Source organism: Hyperoodon ampullatus, assembly GCF_949752795.1.
Source record: "Hyperoodon ampullatus genome assembly, chromosome: 15".
Lineage (NCBI taxonomy): Eukaryota > Metazoa > Chordata > Mammalia > Artiodactyla > Ziphiidae > Hyperoodon > Hyperoodon ampullatus.
Genome location: NC_136928.1, coordinates 80811707 through 80833902, shown reverse-complemented (window position 1 = coordinate 80833902; position 22196 = coordinate 80811707). Strand labels below are relative to the sequence as shown.

General features: G+C 35.4%; 1 protein-coding gene across 1 annotated transcript in view; it reads right to left on the bottom strand.

The window, feature by feature from the left end:
* Window positions 1–22196, bottom strand: part of ROCK2 (Rho associated coiled-coil containing protein kinase 2) — a gene marked incomplete at both ends in the record, with an annotated part of 136588 nt that overhangs the window by 73978 nt on the left and 40414 nt on the right. Inside the window, 2 exons of the mRNA XM_079721538.1 lie at window positions 6927–7027; window positions 8268–8349. Of these exons, the coding sequence (XP_079577664.1) occupies window positions 6927–7027; window positions 8268–8349 (183 nt within the window). The remainder of the gene's footprint in view (window positions 1–6926; window positions 7028–8267; window positions 8350–22196) is intronic.

Genomic DNA, 22196 nt, shown 5'->3' with positions numbered 1-22196 from the left:
TGCTAGTCATTTATTTATTAAGATGGGAAAATAAGAGAAGGAACAGATGGAAGGAAGAGCAAAGTTAGAGAGGGAATCAAGCATTCTAATTTCACATGTTTTAGATGTCTGTGATACACCTTAATGGAGTTGTCAAATAAGCTACCATGAATATGAGTTTGGAGAGCAAAGTAGAAAGTTCTGAGCAGCAGCTATAAATTTGAGCCTTGACATCACATGGATTGTATTTAAAGTCAGAGGAATGCATGAACTTGCCTTGGGAGAAAATGCAGATCAAAAAAAAATAAGAGCCTAGCCTTTGGAAACTACAATACTTACAAGTCAGGTGGAGAATGAACCACTAAGGAAACTGAGAAGGAAGAGCCAGTAATGTAGAAAAAATGGTGTTTCAAGAAAGAACTGAATACTTGTAAGAGGTTGATTAAGATGATAGTGAAACACCATGTAGCCAATAAAATTACATACAAAGTCTATATTGGCACAGAAAACTGGTTATGGCCATAGAGCAAAGAGAATGGACTCCGGAGTCCTCTGCCTAAGTTCAAATCTCAGTTCAACCACTTAGCAGCTGTGTGAACTCTCGCAAGTCATTTATCTTATCCACCTGAATTTCCCCATCTGTAAAATGGGAATAACAGCAGTTATACCATCTAGAAAGACTGTTGTAAAGACTGGTTACTATATACCAATTGCTTAGCAGCCTGCCTGGCATTTTGTAACTGTTATACAAGTGTGTGTTACTATTTACTGTTGCATAAGAAAACACAGGTTGTAAAACCATGTACATAATATGGTCCCTTAATATACATATATTACACATATCTTTAGAAACAGAAAAGTTGGAAAGCTATATATCAAAGTAATAAAAGTAGTTATCTCTCAGTAGTGGGACTGCAGGTGATTTTAAAAAGTATAATGTTGGCTTATTTTATTACCCTACTATAAACATATTTGATGTATAAATAAAATAATTTTTAATTTCAAGGGAGAAAAATTAGCATTGATGCAATTTTTATAACTCAATATGGAAAGGTTTCAACTTTCCTAGAATGAAAATAATTAGAATAAAATATAAATATCCACTGAAAATAATTTGACACTAGTTTTGCAACAGTCCCCAAATATTTCTAATCATGAAAGCACTAAAAGATTACCAACAGGCTGGTTACCTTTATGTTTGAAAATGGGAATCGAGAGAAGACATGATAGAGATTTTCATATTTTACCTAATTCTAAGTAATTTAGACCTTTGAGAATGAGAATACATTCATATATTAATCTGTGGAGCTTTAAATAAAACCACCAAGAAAAAATTTAATGTCACATTTTCTTAAGGAGAATGAGTAGACAATATCGCAAAACCAATTAAAGGTTTCCAAACTCCAAAATAATAAGATATAACTTCAAAATAAAAGTATTTCCAGTGTTACCATGAAAACTTGTTTTTATACATCTCCCCCGAGTAAAGAATCATATATAAGTAATTCCTAACATATATGCATTACATTTAAGATTAATTTATAACTCTACTTTTAGAACCTAGACCACAATTTCTTTCTGAAACTATAACAGTTTCAAAACAAAAGCTCCATGGATGTAAAGGTGCCTTGTCTGAGTAGTTTACCTGTTTAATGTGTTGACGATACTTATATGCTTATAATGATACTTGACATTTAATAAACATTTGCTAATCAACTAACCAAAGGAATATCTGAAGAACAATGTATATTCTACTAATAGAGAGGAAGACTGTATTTTTACCTTAAGAAGACATTTGCAAGGCTAGAATTTATAACTTTCTTTTTCAAAGAAACGAGAATTAGTGTCCAAGAAAAGTTAATAAACATAAACGAAAAAAGTAGGCACACATACCATGGTCAAAAGGTTATCTCACTGAAAAGTTCATCCCAACATACATACATACATACATACTGTAGTGGGGTGAATCATGTGTCCCCGTCACCCACAATTCACATTTTGAAGCCCTAACCTCTAGTACCTCAGAATGTGACTGTATTTGGAGACAGGGCCTTTAAAGACATGATTATGCTAAAAAGAGGCAGTTAGGGATGGTGCTAATCCAACCTGACTGAAGTCCTGATGAGAAGAGGTGATGAAGGACATACAGAGTGACACACCAGGGATGTGCATGCACAGAGGAAAGACCATGTGAGGACACAGTGAGAAGGCGGCCATCTGCAAGCCATGGAGAGAGACCTTGGAAGAAACTAAACATGCTAACACCTTGATCTTGAACTTCCAGCCTTCAGAGCTGTAAGGAAATAAATTTCTGTTGTTTAAGCACAGTCTGGTATTTTGCTATGGCAGCCCTAGCAAATTAACATACATAAATATATATGAAAGTAAGAACAAGACTTCTGATTATTTATTCAAAATTAAAACTCATTTAATGCCATAAATTCACAGAAACTGACAATAGTGACAACAGCTAATGTTTACTTGATACCTACAATGCGCCCCGTCCATGATAAGTACCACATTTGTATAACATAATTTAGTCCTCACAAAACCTCTTATAAAAGTTCTATTATTAGTGCCACTCCAAGATAAAGAAATGAAACCTTTGATGACAGGAAATCTGCATACCATAGAACAGAAACAAAAGTAGATGGCTTTGACTGTTTTTCCACAGTACCAGAGTACTTTATGCAAAAATATCTATTAAAAGTCGAACATTACCACCTTAACTATAAAAACATGTTTTGTTAAGCCAATATGTGAAATCAGTAAATGAGTCTTTAAAAGGACCTTAACTGCTTTTCCAGCAGGCTCCAATTTTAGCCTACAATTTATTACCTATTCACTATGTGTCAGATACTATTCTAGATATTTTCCATATAGTAGCTCATTTCACACTCATAGCAACCTATGAATAATGAACTCTTATTATCTTCATTTTACAAATGAGGACACTAAGTCACAAAGAAGTTAGGTAGTTGAGAGGTCTAGCTCCAGAGTACATGCTCTTTTTTTTTTTAAGCCAGTTTTACATTTATTTATACATTCATTTCAAAATCCTTGATTCACCTTTTTTTTTTGGCCACACCTCGCAGCATGTGGGATGTGAGTTCCCCGACCAGGGATGGAACCTGCACCCCTGCAGTGGAGGCGCAGAGTCTTAATCACTGGACCACCATGGAAGTCACCAGAGTACATGAGCTTAATCAATATACTATACTGACTCATATAATGTTCCATTAAATGAGATGTGATAAAATATTCCAAAAGAGCAGAATCCAAAAACAAGAGGGATATTAGATAAAACCATCCATCGCTGTGGACCTTTCATGCTATAAAAACATAAATGTACATCTCCTCTGTAGATAGGGGAAAAAAAGACAAAAGACAACAAGCTGAACAAATTTTGCCCTCCTGGGATTATAGAACTTTTCAATCCACGAGAAATGCCTTTTCTGATGAGGAAATCTACACCCAAATAAATTAAATGACTTGTCACTTTCCTGACTCATGATATTTTCACATGTATTCCCTCTGTATTTTAACTCCCACTCCATCCCCACTTCTTCATGTGGCCAACTCCCTTAACTCAAATGTCACTTTCTCACAGCAAGACCTTTCCTAACTGCCCAGTCTGAATAAGACACACTCCTCCATTATTCTCTCTCATAGCATCCAGATCTTTTCCTTCATAGCATTTATTGTAATCTGAAAAAACTTTACTTGTTTAAAGTAAAATTCTTCATCTCCTCCACAAAACTACCACTTTCGGCAAGATAGAGGCTATGTTACTGTATCTTTAGAGGCTAGCACAGCTCCTGGAACATAACAGATCCTGATTAACTATTTCATTGATGGATATAGATACATGTGCTATTTTATGTCTGACAATTAATTGCTAACATTTACTAAACACTTACTATTGAATATATTCCAAGAACTGTTCCAAATGCTTTATATATATTGTCACATTTAATTCTTCCAGTAATCTCATGAGGTATAAACACTATTGTTATCTTCATTAACAGATAAGAAACTAAGCACAGAGAGATTAAGTAACTTGTCTGAAGTCACAGCTAGACAGCAAAAGAGTCTAAATTCAACTGTAGGTAGTCTGGACTCTAGCTCTTACACTGTGGTATAGTTGCTGTGACATACCAAAGATACTTTTACAATAAGAATTTTCTTCGTGGAAATTGATTGGTAGGTCCTCTGTGACAACATATGTTTACTTGACCAGAAAAAGCATTTCACAAGGAAAGACACATTTGCACCTACTACCGTAACACTTTCTTCAGATGACTAGAAAAAATAAACATAAAGATGTGCCAAATATGGAACATTCCCTACGTATCTGCCTAACTAACTTATCTTCCACATACGAATCAACTTCAAAAGGCTACAGGAGAAGCACTTGGGCTTTCCCTTTTCAATCTCATTCTTCTTTTTAAGAGTCCCTGCCTAGGGCTTCCCTGGTGGCGCAGTGGTTGAGAGTCCGCCTGCCGATGCAGGGGACGCGGGTTCGTGCCCCGGTCTGGGAAGATCCCACATGCCGCGGAGCGGCTGGGCCCGTGAGCCATGGACGCTGAGCCTGCGCGTCCGGAGCCTGTGCTCCACAAGGGGAGAGGCCACAACAGTGAGAGGCCCGCCTACCGCAAAAAAAAAAAAAAGAGTCCCTGCCTAAGGTAACAACCAAGAACTAAAGCCAAAACAAACACGTACAGGCTCTCAGGTCAGGTCATCGAATTAGTGGAACGTTAAAATATTTTTCACTTTTAAAAACATATGACTTTGTTTCTGCATATCCTGTGGCCAAAATGAAATACGGGATGGAAATTAACAACAAAAATAAAAGCCTCTGTTTCTATGTTTTCCTTTCCTTTAACATATTGAACTTTAATGATCAAATTAATCTAACACAGAACAATGACTACGCTGACACAAGAACATGACAAGTCAAGGTCTGTCATATTTCCCCCCAAAAAATGCAACTTCAAATTCTAGTGTTTATTCCCTAACCACAATGAAATAAGTATGAAGAAACAATGTGCCTGTTTCAAATACATGTATTGTATTTGAAACATGCACACAATAGTATGACTCCTATATCAAATACTAAATAATAATAACGGTTAACATTCAGAGAACACTACAACCAGACTTATTTATTTTGTTAATTCATTTAGTTTCCTATAACGACCCCCATAACACAGTTGTTATTATCTGTATTCTACAGGTTGGAACTCAGAGAGATTGAGAAATCTGCCTGAACTCACCATGATCTTTTGAGTTTGACCATGGCAGAGCTAGGATTCAACTACTTTATAATTTCCCTACCTTATAGAAACTGTCATATCAACTGTCATGTAATCTAATCTCCCACTCCACCCACTAGAGCATTCTACCAGCTGAAGCTTCAGCACTTTCACTAAGAACAAAAATAAAACACAAACAAAACCTCATTACTTTTGAAGGCAGCCCATTCTTCAAATCTACTCCCAATCAATGTCTCAATTCCTTCAACCATACCTCACATGGCATTATTTCAAGTCCCTGAGCATTATTCGTCCCTTTTAAACCAGGGCAACAGGGCATCTAGAGTGGATTAAATATGCCAGGTATGGCCCAGTCATCTCAAATTAGAGAAAACCTTATCTCTATTATCTTAGAAATTTATTACAGCAGTCCAAACTTTACTATTTTGGGTAGCCACATCACCAATGACTTTTGCCTGGTTTACATTCAGGAAAATCGTTCTTTAATTCATAATCACTGTTAAGCAATCTATTCCTTGAGTTCTTCAAGTACAGGTCATTATCCTGGTTAAATTTCACTTCTTCTATTTGGCTAATGACCTCCCCATTTGATGATTTCTGGGTTTTGGCTCATCTTCATACTTAGTTTTAACTCATTTGCAAAGTTATTCAACATGCCACCATTGCCTCCATACAAGTCATTAATAACATGTTTAATAGGAGAGGAAAGAATCCTAAAACCTGACCTTGGGGATCTCTGTCCAAGGAACCATTCATGCCTTCATTGGGCTCCTTAGAATACAGCTATTAATGTAGTTATAAGGCTCCCTATCCATATGCTTATTCGTTGACACTTCTCCGTATCATCCTCAAGTATGTCAAACTTTTTCAAATATCTTATGGGTATATTTTACACCTATTGCACTATCCTGATCTACAAGTTCAATAAACCTATCATAGAAAGAAGGAATGAAAGAGAAAAAGACAAAAGGTTAGTCTGTCATGACTTGTTCCTAGAGAAACCCATGCTGGCACATAGTCAGTTTTTCTTGGTGCTCCATCAAGAAGAGTAAAGCACTATTAAGTTAAAAACAGAATTTGACTCCACAGTTTAACTATAAAAAGAAAAAAAAAACAAAGAAGAGTTTCATATTCGGGTGATGAAAATAGGAATATTACGTTATAGTTCTTCATATAGTAATATAAATAAAATATCTGAAATATTTGCAAACATTTAGAAGTATTTCCAGTGCTACCACTTTGGTCTGCAAAGGTAAATTTTATATTTACTTTCAGTTATTAAAATGCCTTTGTTGGGTTTCTCGTATATCTGAATAAATCTCAGTTAATTAAGCAGAGATGTTATTAATCTGAACATACTAAATAAAAACACAGTATTTCTGGAAGAATATTAACTGCTAGGCAGATCATGAGTGAAGCCAAGTTGGCCTTATTCTAAATCGCAGTGTTTCAGAGCTGGAAAAGACCTGGTAATTACAGCACAATTATCTCTTTTTATAGATGAAGATACTGAGGCTCTCAGAGATGGAATGACTTGACCAAGCTCATAAAACTAATTTTCTGGCATGGCTGGACACAGAAATTAGATTTACTCAAGAGCCACTGATAATGTTTCACAAAACCATGTCAATAAAGGAAATAATAAAAAGAACAAAACAAATTCTTTCTTACCAACTGGACTTCACCAAAAGCACCTCTTCCAATAACTTTTACAACATCATAGTCTTCTGCCTTCATCTGTAGACCTCTGATCTTTTTCACAATTTTCTCATCTACAGTAAAAAGATCACCATAATATCAATCATCATATTTATAAGCAACCTTTTAAAATAATCACCATATTTGTAAACAAATTTTTATTTCAAGAAACTGGGCTTAGTTTCCAGCTAAATCTGTCAATTTTTAAATGTTGCTATTTAAAACTCTAAGACACATACACTTTACATCAAAGGACAAAACTCTCTGGTTTAACACATATAAACACATTAATGACTACCAAAAAGTAGCAGTTAAACTATTCTGTTTCTGACTCTGTTGCTTGGCAAGTTATGTGACAGCTGAAACTATGACGATCCAGGCAATCCTGGAGTACACTCTGAATCACTGCAGAAAGCTGCTATGAAAGTACACAAGGCTAATCTCAATCACGAATACTGGTAGCTTACTTCTTTGAAAAACAGTAATCACATATTGTAGATTTGATAACTATAGATAAGATTTTTAAACTAGGAAAACAGCCTAGTCTCTGATTAATTCCAAATTAAAGAGCATACTGTGTTCACATAAAGTGTATATAATTATTTTGAGAATTTCTTATTCTCAGAATTCAACTTCATTTACAACTTCATTGCAACATCAATACTGGCATATATTAATAGTTACTACGTTTATGGCAATAACTGTTATCACATTATCTTTCATTAACTAGACTGAAATGTCTACATTTATACAAACATAAAGCTCATTAAGTCTTCTGGATAATGTCTAAGTCTTAGAGTTGTTAACATTAATTGAAAACTTCTCTTGGAACTGCCATAAATGACCTGTCCTGAAATTCGAAGCAATCTTAATTTAATCAAAACCTTGAACTTTACCTACTTTACATACTTTAATTGATTTGGCAATTCTGCTTTGAAATAAAGAATATTAGTATTTAAATAAATCAAATGGCAAACTAAAAAAAATTTTTAATTTAATAAGTTAAAAGTTTGTGGACTGTAATAATATTAATTAAACATAAATCTCTTATCAAAAGTAAAGGGTCTTCCCTGGTGGCGCAGTGGTTGAGAGTCCGCCTGCCGATGGAGGAGACACAGGTTCGTGACCCAGTCCGGGAGGATCCCACATGCTGCAGAGCGGCTGGGCCCGTGAGCCATGGCCACTGAGCCTGCGCATCCAGAGCCTGTGCTCCGCAACGGGAGAGCCCACAGCAGTGAGAGGCCCGCGTACCGCAAAACAAAAAAAAAAAAAAGTAGGGTCATATGATCAAATATGAAATTTACACATACTTACATCTATTTAAGAAATTATCTATATTTTTGTTTTTCCTCAAAGCAGGGAAATCCAAATCAAGGACCAAGGAATTTAAGCCATCCTGTTTAACAGAAAAATAAAAAGAGAAAAAAGAAAGTTGTTACAATTTTCAAGCATTCAAGATAAAAAGCCTTTAAATTTTATTGTTTTGTTCTCAGTGAGTAAATGTTAATCCACTTTGATATGAAATTGCCCCCAGTGGCACCATATCCAACAGCTTTAAATAGTTTCCTAACTTCTGCCAGAGAATATTAGGGTTGACCCTATCATGTTTTCCACTGTACTTTTAGCCAAGAGAAAAATGTCATTTTAAAATATGCATCCACTATTATTTTTGCTAGTCAGATGTCTTTTCTCTCTTCCGATGTCCAATAAAATTTTACCAAGCTTTTGACTTTAAGAAATACACCCAGACTAGTTCCCATTCATTCAACAAGCATTAATTTTGTGCCTAGTGTATACAAAGAATAGAAAATCTAAAAATAAGTGAGACACTAACTATCCTTACCCTCAGGAAATTCAGGCTCAAAACTAAATTTCCTCTAAAAACATGAAAACAGGATGACGCACTGTTCAGGTTTCTATTTTCTTCTGTAAGTTTTCTGTATTTTCCAGACTTTCTACAACAAGCATGCATTAAATTTATAATCAAAATATGAAAAAGTACATACATATAACTTGGTGGGAGTGAAAAAAACTAGTAAGAAACAAACCAAGTCTCAAATTACTTAATGGATACGCTTGTGAAGAAAACAGTATTTTTGAAACACTAGTGCATGTATTGTTTCATCCCCAAGTAACTGAGGAGGGCAGAAGGACATATTCTCATTTAAAAAATAAACAAACTAAAGTTCAGAGAGATTAAGTGACTTTGGCATGCCCAAGGTCTTGCTATTAGAAAATGATGTAGCAAAATACTACCTAAATCTTAGAGGTTCAATATACTTAACTCATCTCCCTCATCTCAACCACCAGTGGAAGCTTGGAAGGGGAAAGAAGGAAGCTGGAGGACTGCAGAAAACAAAACAGTAATAAAGAGAACTTCTGAGGATCTGGGTAGGGAGAAAATGTGGGGAAAATTACATGCAAAACTTAGAAAGGTAACTAGAGTTTTTAATTTACTAATTCTAGAAGAACTGAAAGTTATCACAGAGAAATGGAGTTACACAAAGATTAAATAAACAGGAAAAAAATCTGCAAACAGTTTATAAATATTTTCCCATAATATACCCCACTAGTGTAGAGTCAGAGAGCTTTTTCAGCAGGTGGAACACTTGAACAGTTGTTCAACTCAACAACTCAACTCAACAAAATAATACTATTTTGGTTTTTTTAAACCATTTCTTAAAGATCACATACTATTTCGTTTGTACATTAAGGTTTTTTGGTAATATTTATTTTTGAATAATACTAATACCTTAATTTGCTAATAATTTACATCAGAAGATAATGTAGGGGTAATACATATTTATACATTTACATTTATACTTGAGGTTCTATGTTTATAAATTTTTACATTTGAAACTTATTCTATTTAGTACCACTTAAGAAACAAATTCTGAATTTTTAAAAGATACTAGTATTTTCAGTACACAAAATTGATACTGAGTTACAGCTGCTGGATTACCTCAAGACTTGAATGAAAGCCTATGTCTATGACCATCCTCCTTAAGCAGTTTCATATAAACCTTAGGAGGTAAGATTTTTTTTTCAGTGTCTTGTGATTTCAACTGTGATTCTTTTCATAGAAAGTGATACTAAAGCTAAGATAAAGAAACTTTTAAAAGAATAAAACTTATATTAAAGAAAAGCCTACAACCAAAACTTCAAAGCAATGAAGAAAATTAACACTATTTGTCCCTTTCCCTACTTTCAAATGCACAGAGATGACAGGAGAACATTTAAAAGTCATAGCCCCACTGAAAGGAAAAAAACACCACCACCACCACAAAATATTCAAGAACAAGAAAGAAAAATGCTAAGCAATGTAGGAGCTAAAGTAGGAGCTAAAGTCACAAAGATCTACTGGATTTCAGGGCAGAAAGCAATAAGACCAATAATTGAGAATTAAAAGAACCTAAATGTGGTAATGGGTGAAAACCAGACTGATTACTGGGGTTTAAAACGGTAGCTGGAGTGAAAATCCCAGCTCCTAAAAAAGACACTAAAAAAAAATCTTATTGCCCAAGTTTCATATGAAACTGCATAAAGAGGTAGATCAGACACGGCTTTCAAGTAAATCTTAAGCTAAGCCCGCAGAGCTTGCCTAGTTACCAGATCTCCCGCATCTCTAATATCACTGGCTTAAAATATGTGAATCAGCTGTAATACTGGAACTGACTTGGGTTGTCTGTACGTTAAAAGTTAGCATCAGAGGACAGTAGAGAGAAAAGTGATTTATCCTACTCTCTTTCTGAATAAACAGGTACAAGCCAACACCCAATTTTTCCCATTACAATCATCATGGTGGAAAAAAGTATGTATAGAATGGCCTATTTTCCCAACTTTTCCTGAACACAGAGCCTTTTATACTTTAGTTGCCAAGAAGGAATGAAGTATTGGACTTGATTTTACTCTCACTATAAACTGCTTCTAAATATCTAACTGTTTTTAAATCTCCAAATAAAATGCACCCACCAAGGAAAAAAAAGAAAAAGAAAAAAAAAGGAAGGAGGTTGGAAAGACTTCACCTACCTGGAATGTCTAAAGTGATAAGCAAAATGATGGAGACATCCTTCTAGGAATTTCAATTGTTAAATGCAGCAAATTATCTTTTAGCTGAAAGTTTCATACTGTTATGAATTGTGAGTATATGGGTGGTATTTAAAGCCATAAAACTGGATAAGATCACTAAAGGAGTGAGTGTAGACAAATAAAAAAGGACCAAGGACTGAGTCCTGGGATACACCACTTATTAAGAGACTGTGGAGTACAGGAGACTGAGAAGCAAGCAGTAAAGGAGGGAGAAAATCAAGACTGCTGTGGTATCTTGGAAGCCAGGTGAAGCATGTAGCAAAGAGGGAGAGTGATCCACAAAATCAATATGACTGGTAAGTCAAGTAAATCAAGACTGAGACATTAGACACTTTGAGGTCATCAGTGACTTCTATAAAAGCTATTTAGATCATAAATTTGTTATTTCCAAACCACCGTGCACCACTTTCTTAGCACTTGTTTTTCTATAATTGCTGCATGTTTAAAAAACAAAACAAAAACCTCCTTTAAGATGTTACTGGGGGGCTTCCCTGGTGGCGCAGTGGTTGAGAGTCCGCCTGCCGATGCTGGGGACACGGGTTCGTGCCCCGATCCGGGAGGATCCCACATGCCGCGGAGCAGCTGGGCCCGTGAGCCATGGCCGCTGAGCCTGCGCGTCCGGAGCCTGTGCTCCGCAACGGGAGAGGCCACAACAGTGAGAGGCCCGCGTACCGCAAAAAAAAAAAAAAAAAAAGATGTTACTGGGAATTCCCTGGCAGTCCAGTTGTTAGGACTCCGCACTTTCACTGATGAGGGCGCAGGTTCAATCCCTGGTCTGGGAACTGAGATCCTGCAAGCCGCACTGCGCGGCCAAATTAAAAAAAAAAAAAATGTCACTGTGAGTTCACATTCATAGACCCTAACAATGTATAAACTAGGTACTATTATTATACTCACATTTAGTAGGCACAGAAACTGAAGTTTAGAGAGGTTAAAAAACCTGCCCCAGACAATACATTTTATAAGTGACAGAATCAGAATTTTATGATACATTTATACTTTATTACTGAAATTAAAGTTAATAAAGTTATTCCTCTAACAGAATACTGAACAATATCCACATTTTAAAGTTAAGACAACAAAATAGGAAACATATTTCTGTGTATCTGCTGTACAGATAAGTGACCAGGAAGTGTCTTGTAAATGAATTTGTAATATTTACATTTTTGCCTTCTGTTATTACAACTCCAAATACAAACACAAAAGGAAAAACAGTGGGGCCAAACAAATCCATCATTAGCGTATAAAACATAGATTTTAAAGCCACCCTCTATGCATGCAGAAAACCTTCTGAATCTTATGTATACGCCATATTATTTTTTATAGTAAACTTTCTATTTCACCTAGAAAAATCTAAGTAATATTAACTAATCTGCTATCATTTATCAATATCAGTTGAATAAAATACTTAATGCTTATTTTATAATATAGCTTTGTAAGTACCTTAGTTTAAGATCTGTCAACCAAATTAGTGACAAACTAAATTTATCCTGTCCCCTATGAAAAAAGAATATTTGAAGGAAAAAAAGTTATCTAGGAAAACAAGAAATTAAAGAGTACTGAGTGAAAGTGTCTTGCACATATTTTGTGTGATATAAGTTAACTTCACCATAAGCTTGAGAAGCTAATTTAACAAAGCGTAAGAACAGTTTTCTGGTTTGCTTTCATGAATCTTTACCTATACCTATAGTAAAATCAGCTCTTAAAGCTCTCTACAAAACAATATAGGTGGTACATTAATGAAGTAATAGGTGTCTAAGAGTAAAATTCATATTTAGAACAGTTAAGGGAATATTATAACAAAAACTTGCTTAAAACCTGAACTCTGAATTGTGGGGAAGGGGAACCTCTGAACAAAGAATACAGTTCCCACTGATCTTAAGCCTTTCATGCTATATATCGATACATATAATATATGTACTTTTCTCTGTGTGTGTGTGTGTGTTATACATCATTAAAATTGTTTTGGATGTACTGGACAACAATCAATTAACTGACAAGATAAAAACATCACAGGGGCAAATAAACAGTAAAACATTTAAAAACCTGTATGCCATCACTGTTCTCAGGCATTTTCACATACCTTATCTAATATACTGTCTACTTCATCAGAGAGGAAGTATGAGACAAAAATTAGTTAAAAACTCCCCAAGTTTGCTAAATTTCAGCGAAGGTTTTCTATTATAGAGACTTGTCCTCCAAACACTTTTAAATCCTTATTTGTGTTTGAAGCTGGGAGGGAAGGGGTCATGTGGAGTCATACAACCTTATATTCTGTATCCCATCTTCCAAGTAAAGAAAAATAGGTTTCTTGTAATTTTTAAAACCAATCCGGCAATTGTAAAGGAGAAGTGGAACTGCACTGCTGAGTGAATCTGAGATGGAATTAAAAGAATTTCAAACACAAAACTGTCCTTTCCTATTATTAGACATGTCACTATTATTTGATATGTCACTACAGTTCTAATATTTTTTAAAACTAGAGACTTAACTCTTTCATTTTAAATCCCACATAAAAAAATCACTGAAAATATTTCAATATCACATCCATTATACTCACAAACATAATATCCTCAGTTTTCCAGGCAAATATTAATCAAATCTAACCAATGAACTTCTTAAGGCACAACCAAGTACTTTACAAACCAAGTTCACAGGAAAATTTAAAGGGCAGAAATATATACCCACAAATCACACTAGGAAATCAACATTCATTAAGCACCTACTTTGTGCCAGAGAGAGTAGAATCACTTTCTCATTTAATTCTCATAAAAACCCCCACTGGAAAAGGAATGTATTAGGAAATGGAAAAGTGTTTGGGGACAGAGCCATTTTGGTACATAACAAAAGCAAAAGTTGTAATCAGAAGTAGCTCTTTCTGCTACCCATACAACTACCACTAGGAACAGTGAAGAACATTTCGGCAAAACAAAAATAGTTGTTGGTGGTTGTTTTTAAAGCACATGCTCTTCTCTCCCTCTGACTACTTACGTAGCTGTACAGACTCAATGGCCCACCTATCTATCTATCTATTTATGGCTGCGATGGGTCTTCGTTGCTGCGCACGGGTTTTCTCTAGTTGTGGCGAGCAGGGGCTACTCTTCGTTGCGGTGAGCGGGCTTCTCATTGCAGGGGCTTCTCTTGTTGCGGAGCACAGGCTCTAGGCGCACAAGCTTCAGTAGTTGTGGCACACGAGCTCAGTAGTTGTAGCTCGCGGGTTCTAGAGCGCAGGCTCAGTAGTTGTGGCACATGCACTTAGTTGCTCCGCGGCACGTGGGATCTTCCTGGACCAGGGCTCGAACCTGTGTCCCGTGCACTGGCAGGCGGATTCTTAACCACTGCACTACAAGGGAAGTCCCTGGCCCACCTACTTTTAATGAAAAAACAAAATATTCTTCTCAGTAGAACTACAGAAGCGAGGTGTACCTCTTCCTTACCCAGGAAGCAGTATTTCTTCTACACATCTGAGGGAATTTTTTTTTTTTTTAGTAACACTTCTAAAAATTAGAAAAAATTTTAAAACCTTTTAGACTCAATATCTGTCCCATCTCTCTTTTGTCCACTGTATGTGCACTTCCCTACAAATAAAAGAAGTGAGCAAGTCTTGGTAAGGGAATCGAATGCACTATATTTTGGTCTGTTTTACATTTTGGTAGTCTAAATTTTTATTTGGCAGAGAAAAGGTCTCATGGCTAAAACAATTTGAAAACTAATAGTTTAGGCAAATCTAAAGTTTCTAAAGGCTGATTACCAACTATCATTTCATACAAAATTCCTCTGCTTATTGATCAATTTCTGGCAATAACAGTACTTCAAGTAGGAACAATTTCTTGTCAATCAATTTAGAGACACGTTAGTATCACTGGTTTAAAAGAAAATTACTTAAAAACACTGAACATAAAATCATCCTTAATTGGAACTCACAAATAGCCATAATTTCTCCTACACTCAAAGGGAGCAGGGAGTAGTTAGCGAAACAAACACATACGTGAACTTTATTCTGAGAACCATCTTCTATGGCTGATAGATCTATCTACTTCTACCCTGGGACTCAGTACCATATTTCCAAGTACCCAACAAATATCCAACGGACCTCAGAAATCTCCCAAGTTGGGTAAATGTACTCAATGGGAATGTATAAGATGATCCACTGAGGTGCAAGAAGAAAATATTACAATTTTACACATTTAAGCTTAAAGAATTTTAAGTTTAACATAGAGGTTTTCAGCAACATCTCACTCGTTAGCTTTCAATGAATTGTGACATACTACAGCTTACATGTACCCAGATTTTTAAAAATTTACTAGTAGAAAAATTACCAAGCAGATTAAAAAGCACTCCATTTTGGGGTGCAGACATATGCCAAGGCTTACCAAACTGTACAATTTCATTATGTACAATTTATTTTATGTCAATTACACCTCAATAAAGCTATTTTTAAAGTGAATGTAATGTATATAATCACAGATTTAAGATAATACCAAAATGCAATTAGTACAAACAAACAAAACGGCAGTGTTAACTCTTAACCTACTGCTTATATAAGCTCTTATTGACCAAACTATGAGGCTAAAAACAATGGCAAGCTAATCACATCACCGCCCCCCAAATTAAAAATTACCTAAAGCCTATTTGAAATATGGAATTACATCCATAATCATTAATGATGTACTGCTATAATCTGAATTTCTGTAACACAAATTATCCCACATGTAACTGGAAAGTAAGGGAATAATTCGAATATTAAGTAAAATATGTGATTTTTTCCAGCTTGTTAAAGTTTTTAAATGATGGGCAAGCTTTCTCAAGTTAAAGAGAAAGCCTTAGCAATATAGGATGACATTAAGAAAAAAGCCAAAAATCACACAGAAATGCCTTACTAAAGTACAAATAGTAGCTTCAAAAACCCCTACACTGTTCATGACATTAAGCTATCTAGTAAGGTTACAAGTGCAGTTGAAAAAGCTGAAAAGATATTTTTCCTTTGTTAAAAACAAACAAAAACCTGATAAAGAAGGCTATAGAAATAAAGGCCTTCATAGGCCTAAATCTCAAAGCAAAAAGCTCAAGCCTCAGGGTTTAAGGCTACAGATATTCAAATGTCTGTGATGCTGGGTACAAATGCCAACAGAGATTTAACTTTGTTGCTATTTTTATTTGAATTATTGGTTTTGTTAGTGTTATGGTTAAAATTTGTATAGGTTTTACACAGTCTGTTCCTACTCTATTATCCTCATAAGCCATGTTATTTATGGTGCATGATTTTTGCAGAACACAAAGCTTTTCAGAAATTCATATTTCATGTTAATGACTGAAGCCATCACAATTTAAAACCTAAACAACAGGAACATGAAAAAAAATCTCTATAATTATTTGCATAATATTTAATGCCTGTGTGCTACCCAGAATTTTACAAGTTTTCATTGAGCTTAATGATAAATGTTTGAAAGCCTTGTGTTTTAGTTTTGTTTCTTTTTTTAAATTATTTTTAATTTCTTTTTTATTAAAATAAAAAAATAAAACTTGTTAGTTTCTTTAACATCAAAAAAAGGTTTCGTTTTTTTGTTTTTAATTCAGACATCATTGGGAAACACTGGATTTTTCTAATGGCTGAAATGGCTGAAAAACAATATGGTAAAAAACTAAAATACATTTTCTTGAGACCAAGTATCTTTGGAACGCACACAGAAAAAAAAATTGAAAAAGTTGATGTAATAAGCAACAAAATTAATTACTCCATAAAAGAGGTTTACTACACAATTGGAAGAAAGTACACACTTTTTCTAACCTGATCAGTTAAAATATGGTTGGATACTGTTGTAATGAAGAAAATATACTGTATTCTCAATAGTAAATTACTTCTTTAATAAAACTAAATTTGAAGGAAAAACCTCTGTAACAGTAACCACTGAGAGAGCTGATACTTTAGCTGAAATACAAAACTGCCTCTAGAACTACATTACATACAGTATATAACATGCAATTCATTCACTGAACAGCTTTTACAACTAAGAAATTAAATCCATAAGAGCACAAAGTGCTATAATATGTCATCAACACTGTAAAATTTATAAAAATAAGATTGTTAAAGTGTGACAGAATTTTTCAATTCTTTGTAGTGAGATGAAGAACGACCATAAAAAATTTTAATTTCACATAAAAGTTTTCTAGCTATCTTGTCACAGTGAACTTTTAAAAGCTATTGAACTTAGAGATGAATTACCATTTTTCTTCTATTCTATAAAAAGGCAAGTGTTCCAAATCTGATCTTGCCTATGATAACGAGTACTTACTAATAGTATGCTGGCAGACATTTGGGGGAAAAATTAATAGATTCTGTCTCAGTAAAGGTAATATGTTAACAACAAGTGACAAAAGAAAAGAAAAACTTTCTTTTTAGAAGAAATTCTTGCTATGGAAGGAATATTTTTGAAAAAGGGTGTGTCTGGAAATGTTTCCATCCATATGTGAATTTTGCAGATAATAAGATGCTTGGCCTATTAAAATTGTTTTTTAACTTTCACATCCATGTTTTTAAAATTTGAAAACATAATTTTCTGACCCAGTTAAAGATGTTTAGCCATATGTTAAAATATAAAAAGAAATTATTTCTGATTTGCTTTCAAGAACTGGCCTCATCAGAGAAAACAGCAATTTACTAACCAAATTTCAACAACCACACAAAAAAGTTGTACAGCTAGTGGACGGAATTGAAAAATGAGTATTGTGATTAATAACTGCAGCCACTGATATACTGTGCTTCTTCCACCTGTATCCATATATCTTTGTGAAATTTAAAAAAAAATCCTGATAGTTCTCAGTAGCAAAATAAACTGAACTTCAAACCTGATCTTCAATTCACTCTAACAACATGAAGCCAAAACTTTTAAAAGCAATTAAGCATATTTAATTTAATGAGAAAAGTTTTTCTGGTGTCATAAATATCTCAAAAATATGTCTATAGATTTAGCTTATACTTTTGAACTCCTGTTTTATGTGTATTTTACAATGTACACAGTATTTTGATAGATGTACACAAATTATAAATAATACATGTCTATTTGAAGATATTTCAAAACTCTTTTACTGATGGAATACAAGAGTAATAGTTTGGAGATCACAAATTCCTTAAACGTAATGAATTTTTTATTATCCTTAAAGGTAAACATTTTTATTTTTCATATTTAAAGTAGCGAATATATGCCCCAAGACTGTTGGGTAAATAAATATTCAGCCATTATCTTGTCATCAACATGACCAAAACAATTCATATTTTCTCATTCAAATCTTACCTACTCTATATCTAATAAGCAGTGCCATTTTATGTAAGTCAGATTCAGAAATCCTTTTCTTTGTCCTTTACATCAAGTCATTCCCTCTGTACTGCTGATACTTCCTCTAAGGTCTCACAGGTGCTTCCTTCTCCACTCCATTCCCCATTATGCTTTGCTCAGATTCTGATTTATTTATTACCTACTAACTAGTTTCCTTGCCTTTAATCACCCACTGCTCCAGCCCATCTCCAGCCTACTATTAAGCAGTCAATCTTCTTGAAATTTAAAGCTGTACATTTCATGCCCTCCTTAAAATTATTCGACAGCTTACAAATGCTTACAAAAGAAAACCCTTAACTAGTATTCAAAATTCTGTGCCATCTGGCCCCACCAACCTTCTGCAATCTTACTTCCCATTGTTCTACTATTCTTCACTCATATTTGTTCTAGATCTGTACTGTCCAATACAGAAGCCACTGGCTACGGGGTGGCCACTGAGCACTTGAAATGCGATAGCCCAAATTGAGATATGCTGTAACTATAAAATACACACTGGATTTCAAAGACTCAGTACCAAAATAAGAATGTAAAATATCTCATTAATATTTTTAAATATTTTTTACATGTTAAAATAATACTTGGGTTATACTGGGTTAAATTATTAAAATTAATTTCACCTTTCTATTTTTTTAAATGACTACCAGAAAAATTTTAATTTTATATTTGACTCACATTATATCTATTTGAGAGCATTGCCTAGACCAACAAAACTTTAACCTTTCACACTGATCTTTCTACCCTCATAACTTTGCTTATATCAGTCTTTCACCACAGAACATTCAACACTTACTAATCATTTGTCAAGGGGCAACCATGTACCATGACTGAGTGCTAAGCGTAAGAAAATGTTCTTCATGATCATCTCTACTTGCCAAATCTTATCTCTGCTTCAAGACCAGCTCAAATGCAGTTTATTTCCATGAAACCTTCCTTGATATGCCAGGATAAAAATTTCCCATCTTTTGAACTTTGACATATTACATGTTCTTCAATGAACATGTCACTTTCTACATACAACAGTCATTCCTACACAGTGCTTATCACATCTATTAGCTGTAAATTCCTTAAGTACAGAATTCTTCACATTCAATTTGATTCCTCTAATGGTTCTGTCATAAAACCTTACACAAATAAGAGTCTGCCCTCAAACACTGGTGATACAATTATGTAAGATTAAATAAGTTACACTTAGTAAAGCAAGAAAGTAGGTATTTATGTTAGTATTATTCACATAGATATGCAATTCAATTATTATCTTGAACTTCTTTATGACCATTCCTTTCACCTTCCTGCTCTAGCGGAAACAGGTTTCCTTACTTTTTCCCTTGATGACACTACCTACCTTACATTACAACCCTCTCAAATGGTAGATCTTGCAGGTGGGGTAAATGTTCTAGTGGTCAATCTTAGATCACTTTTCCTCTTTCTGCAAAGTGTGAGCTTTGAGACACATCATCAGCCACCCACCGCGCCCCTTCTTATGCACCCGCCACCCACCGTGCCCCTTCTTATGCACCCGCCACCCACCGTCACTAACCCTCAGTCTCTAACACTAATCCTGTCATAATTCTTGGTGATGTCATTATACTCCTAGATATCCTAATACTCTGGACAATCCACTTGTGTGGTCTCCTTAACCTTATCATTACCAATAATTGCAACACCTCATAATCTCAATTTTAAACATCCTACTCACTGACCACCACCTCCTATCTTTCGAGCTCACGTTAATACTTCAACAATCTTTTGACTCAAAAGGGACCTTCAATCCAGATCCTATCATTTTCCACTGTCCTTCATCCTCTCCACTCTTATGTTCACTCTTTACATAATTCGTACTCCAGTCAATCATCATAATCACTGCCCTGTGCTTACCCTCGTGCTCCTCTTAATCATACTCTCCTGGAAGAACTACATCACCGGTTAAATGCAACTCTCTCTCTACTCAGTACTTGTGCCTCCAGAACTAAATGTGACTTAAAAAACACACAGCCATGCTCAAGTGGCCCTCTGCTGACTGACAATCCTAGACTATCTCCCTGGTCCGTTCTCTCTCCCACTCTCCTGCATGATTTCACACTTTCTCCTCTCTTCTCAAACCTCAAAAATCTCCTCTCCCAACCTCATTCTCAGCTAAGGTCTTGGCTTCTTACATCACTGAGAACTTACACAAGCTCTCATCACCACATCTGTACATATTCCCGCATTTGTACCCATATATTCTTTCTTTTCTGCCATTATATTATAATATTAATTACATTACATTACATTATATTCGTAGTTACAGCCGACCCCTCACCTATACACTACATCTCCCATCCCCTCCTGCCTACTAACAGACAACACTGTAACTACTCCCCTCTGCCCCCACCACAGCCAACCTATCATCTCTTCATCTTTTATTCTCTATTCGATTACTGCCACTGGCATATTGTTATTTCTTCCGCTCTTAAGGAAGTAAAATCCCTTGACTCTATTTCCCATACAGTTATCATTCTATTTCTCCCTTTGCCTTTATAGAGAAATTCCCTGAAAGAGAAATCTACGCCATCACCCCCGATCTTTTCTCCTCCTATTCTCTTTAGAACTCACTCCAATCAATCCCCCCCTACTACCACCACCACCGCCACCAACCTATCTAAAAAGTTTTTCTCAAGCTCATCAATGACCTCCACATTTTGAATCTAATTATCATTTCTCAATCCACATTTTACTTGACCTATAAGCATATTTGAACAATACTTCATTATCTACTTCTTAAAAATCTTTCTTCATTTAACTTTGATGAAAATTCATTCACACGGTTTTCCATGTATCTCTCTGGTTGCCCTTTCTCAGTCCCTTTTGCTGATTTTCTCCTCAGTCCTTGGGCCTCTTCTCTTTTAAATACACTCACTCCATAGGAGATCTCATCTCATCTTTACGGACCAATGGCTTTCAAATTCATTATCGCTATTCAAGATACTTAAAATTCTGAATTCTAGACCCATATCTCCACTTCAGGGTGTCTAATAAATATCTTAAATGACAATATCCAAACCTGTGCCCCCACCTCTTTCCGCTGCAACCACCTCCTCTTCTCGTCTTCCACATCTCAGTCAATGGCGATTCCAGCCTTCCAAATACTCAGGTCAACAACTCTGGCGTCAAGCTTGACTTCTTTCTTTCAAGAGCCTAAGTCCAAACACCTACAAATCCTGCCAGCATTGCCTTCAAAATGAACTCAGAATTCCACCAGTTTTCACTACCCCTACCACCATCACACTAGTTCAAGACACCACCCTATGAATTATTGCAAAAGCCTACTTACCGGGTCTCCCTGCTTCCAGCTTTGCCCTTCCTTTCTCCTTCAGATTATTTTCAAGAAACACAGAGACGATCCCATCACTCCTCTACTCAAAACCTCCAGTGCCTTCCATTTCATTGAGAGTAAAGCACAGATTCTCTGCTATGACCTATGAGGCTCTTCATGATCATACTTCACCCACTTAATTGGTTAACTCTCAAGCCTCATCCCCTGTTAGTTTCATTCTCACTCATTCTACTCCAGCCACACTGGCCTTCTAAAGGTTTTTAAAATCACAACAGGGGCCCTACACAAGGAATAAGTGGAACACAGTAGGAAGGTAGTTCGGCAGCTGCCAGGGCCTTCACAAGACGGTACATCTGAGCAACATCACAGTTCTGTGGGGTGGTGAGCTGGCTGCATACGAAAGAACTGAGCAAATTAGTAACTATATGATAATAGGAACCAGCTCTTAATTTTGGGAGAACAGGTACAAATGTGGGGGGAAAAAGAGCTAGAATGAATACAGGGTAT